The 1,935-nt window shown below is 39.3% G+C and overlaps 1 protein-coding gene across 1 annotated transcript in view; it reads right to left on the minus strand.

Annotated features, from left to right (window-relative positions):
* LOC101846695 (dual specificity mitogen-activated protein kinase kinase 5) overlaps positions 1-1,935 on the minus strand; it is a 21,094-nt gene that overhangs the window by 1,287 nt on the left and 17,872 nt on the right. Inside the window, exon 19 of the mRNA XM_013089184.2 lies at positions 1,344-1,405. Within this exon, the coding sequence (XP_012944638.2) occupies positions 1,344-1,405 (62 nt within the window). The remainder of the gene's footprint in view (positions 1-1,343; positions 1,406-1,935) is intronic.

Below are 1,935 nucleotides of genomic sequence, written 5' to 3' on the forward strand. Positions count from 1 at the left end.
ATATACGGCAGAGAAAAGAAGATGGAAAGATAGTGGGGTCGGAAAATGTCCAATGTATATTTCTTGCACTGCTTCAAATACAACCGTTGTGATATTATCTCAAGACAGACTTAAGAAAAATGATGGGGATTTTAGAGTTGTTTTTTTTACCTAAATGACAAATGTAGGTAGCGTAATAAGCCGTCTCATGACCTTCTAAGCAAGTTGTTTAGTTCAAATCATTGTAATTCAGATGGCTATATCTGTGCTCTGTGGCAATATAACACAAAATGCTGCACACCCTGAGAAAGTTTACTTTTTTCCTTGTTACATTGGGGTGTGTTGTCTGATTGAGCGTGCATTTCAAGCTCGTAAATCACTGTGGAAAGTGATGCCCACTAACTATCTGAACATGAGATCAGCTGGTTCAAAATTTGACGCCCTAAGCATGCATAGTTTATTTGTATGCTTAAATATAACCTCTTTTAATCTGTGGAAAATTATAGAACTATGAATGATGCATCCAGTGGTATATTTTTAGCCTCTGGGTTATAAATAGAAAGCCTTTAAAAGTAGCGTCAAAGTTTTCAAAGGTCACGTTTTTCTTACCAATAATAAAGAAACTACCAGCTCAAAAAGGGCACCAAAAGAAAGGGCAGTTCATTTTGTATTTATTCACAGAAAGTCTTTGGCTTTGGATTATTTTGCACATCCATTCTTCTGTGAAACTCGAAAAGTAAATGATCCCAACAAGAGGAGCACTTGCCACACAAGGTATAGAGCTGAACCACTTGGCACAGGGCCTGATGTGACGACAGCCACTAAAAAGCTCTTAAATTTTTGTAATATAATTTATATTAAACCAATCCGCATTTTTGAGAAAATAAAATCCTGATTTGCAATTATCTCAGTCTTGAAAAAAAAATAGTCCTAATAGCTATGTTGTGATTTTATGTGTGGATATTTGGTGCATTTGACACTGCTTTAACATCTTTCTAACATGAGGTTACAGCCTATTAGCACAGTATTTTGATATATATCAAAACTGCTGCCACTTTCATAAAAAATGATGGAGAGGTAAAAGAACGAAACATTTCGCCTTTCACATGGGATAGCATAAATTTATCATAGTCACTTTGAAAATTTAGCTTCTGGTACCTACTAAATTTGGCACTGACAATAGTAACAGGAACTTCCCAACCCAAAAATTAAAGCTGACAATATCTCCGCACCTGAGCCAAACCATATCCGTATCATCATAAGAGGGTCAATATAATTATGACATCAGACAAGCTCAGATAGGCCTAGCAGAGAAGCACAAGACAACAAAGCGATTCCCCAGGAAGTCACATGAAAAGACTTACCATTTATTTACAAAATCAACAAGTTGTGGTGAAAACTGCTCATCCGACAATTTCAGCTGAGGCTGCAGAAAAAGAAAGCCACAAAAAGAAATAAATAAAATGAACAGAAAGTGTAAAAATCAGATAAAAATAAATAACACAAATATTATGTTTTACAAAAATTTTTTATACAATCATTCAAGTGCATTAAAGCAACTTTTACCAAAGTATTTTTTTCAAATAAAGTAAAAGATTTGGCAAAACAAGCAATTTCCCCTCACTGTCTACCTTCTCTGCCACTCTCCCCTTCCTCTCTTCCCTTCTCCTTCTCTCATCTCCTCCCCCCTCCTTTTTTGCCTCTCTCTCTCTCCTCCCCCCCTCTCCCCCCCCCCCCTCTCTCTCCCCCCCCCTCTCTCTCTCTCTCTCTCTCTCTCTCTCTCTCTCTCTCTCTCTCTCTCTCTCTAAGAGGGGGAGCGGGTGGAATGTACGGCGGGGGTAGTAGATAGGGCCGAGCTGCGCAGGAGAGGGAGGAGAATGGGGGGAGGGAGCGAGCAGTGGATGGTCAAGGGGTGGGGGGAAGAAGATGACCTTGCCTGGGGGTCCTGATGAGGCC

Source organism: Aplysia californica, unplaced genomic scaffold (assembly GCF_000002075.1).
Source record: "Aplysia californica isolate F4 #8 unplaced genomic scaffold, AplCal3.0 scaffold00888, whole genome shotgun sequence".
Taxonomy (NCBI): Eukaryota; Metazoa; Mollusca; class Gastropoda; order Aplysiida; family Aplysiidae; genus Aplysia; species Aplysia californica.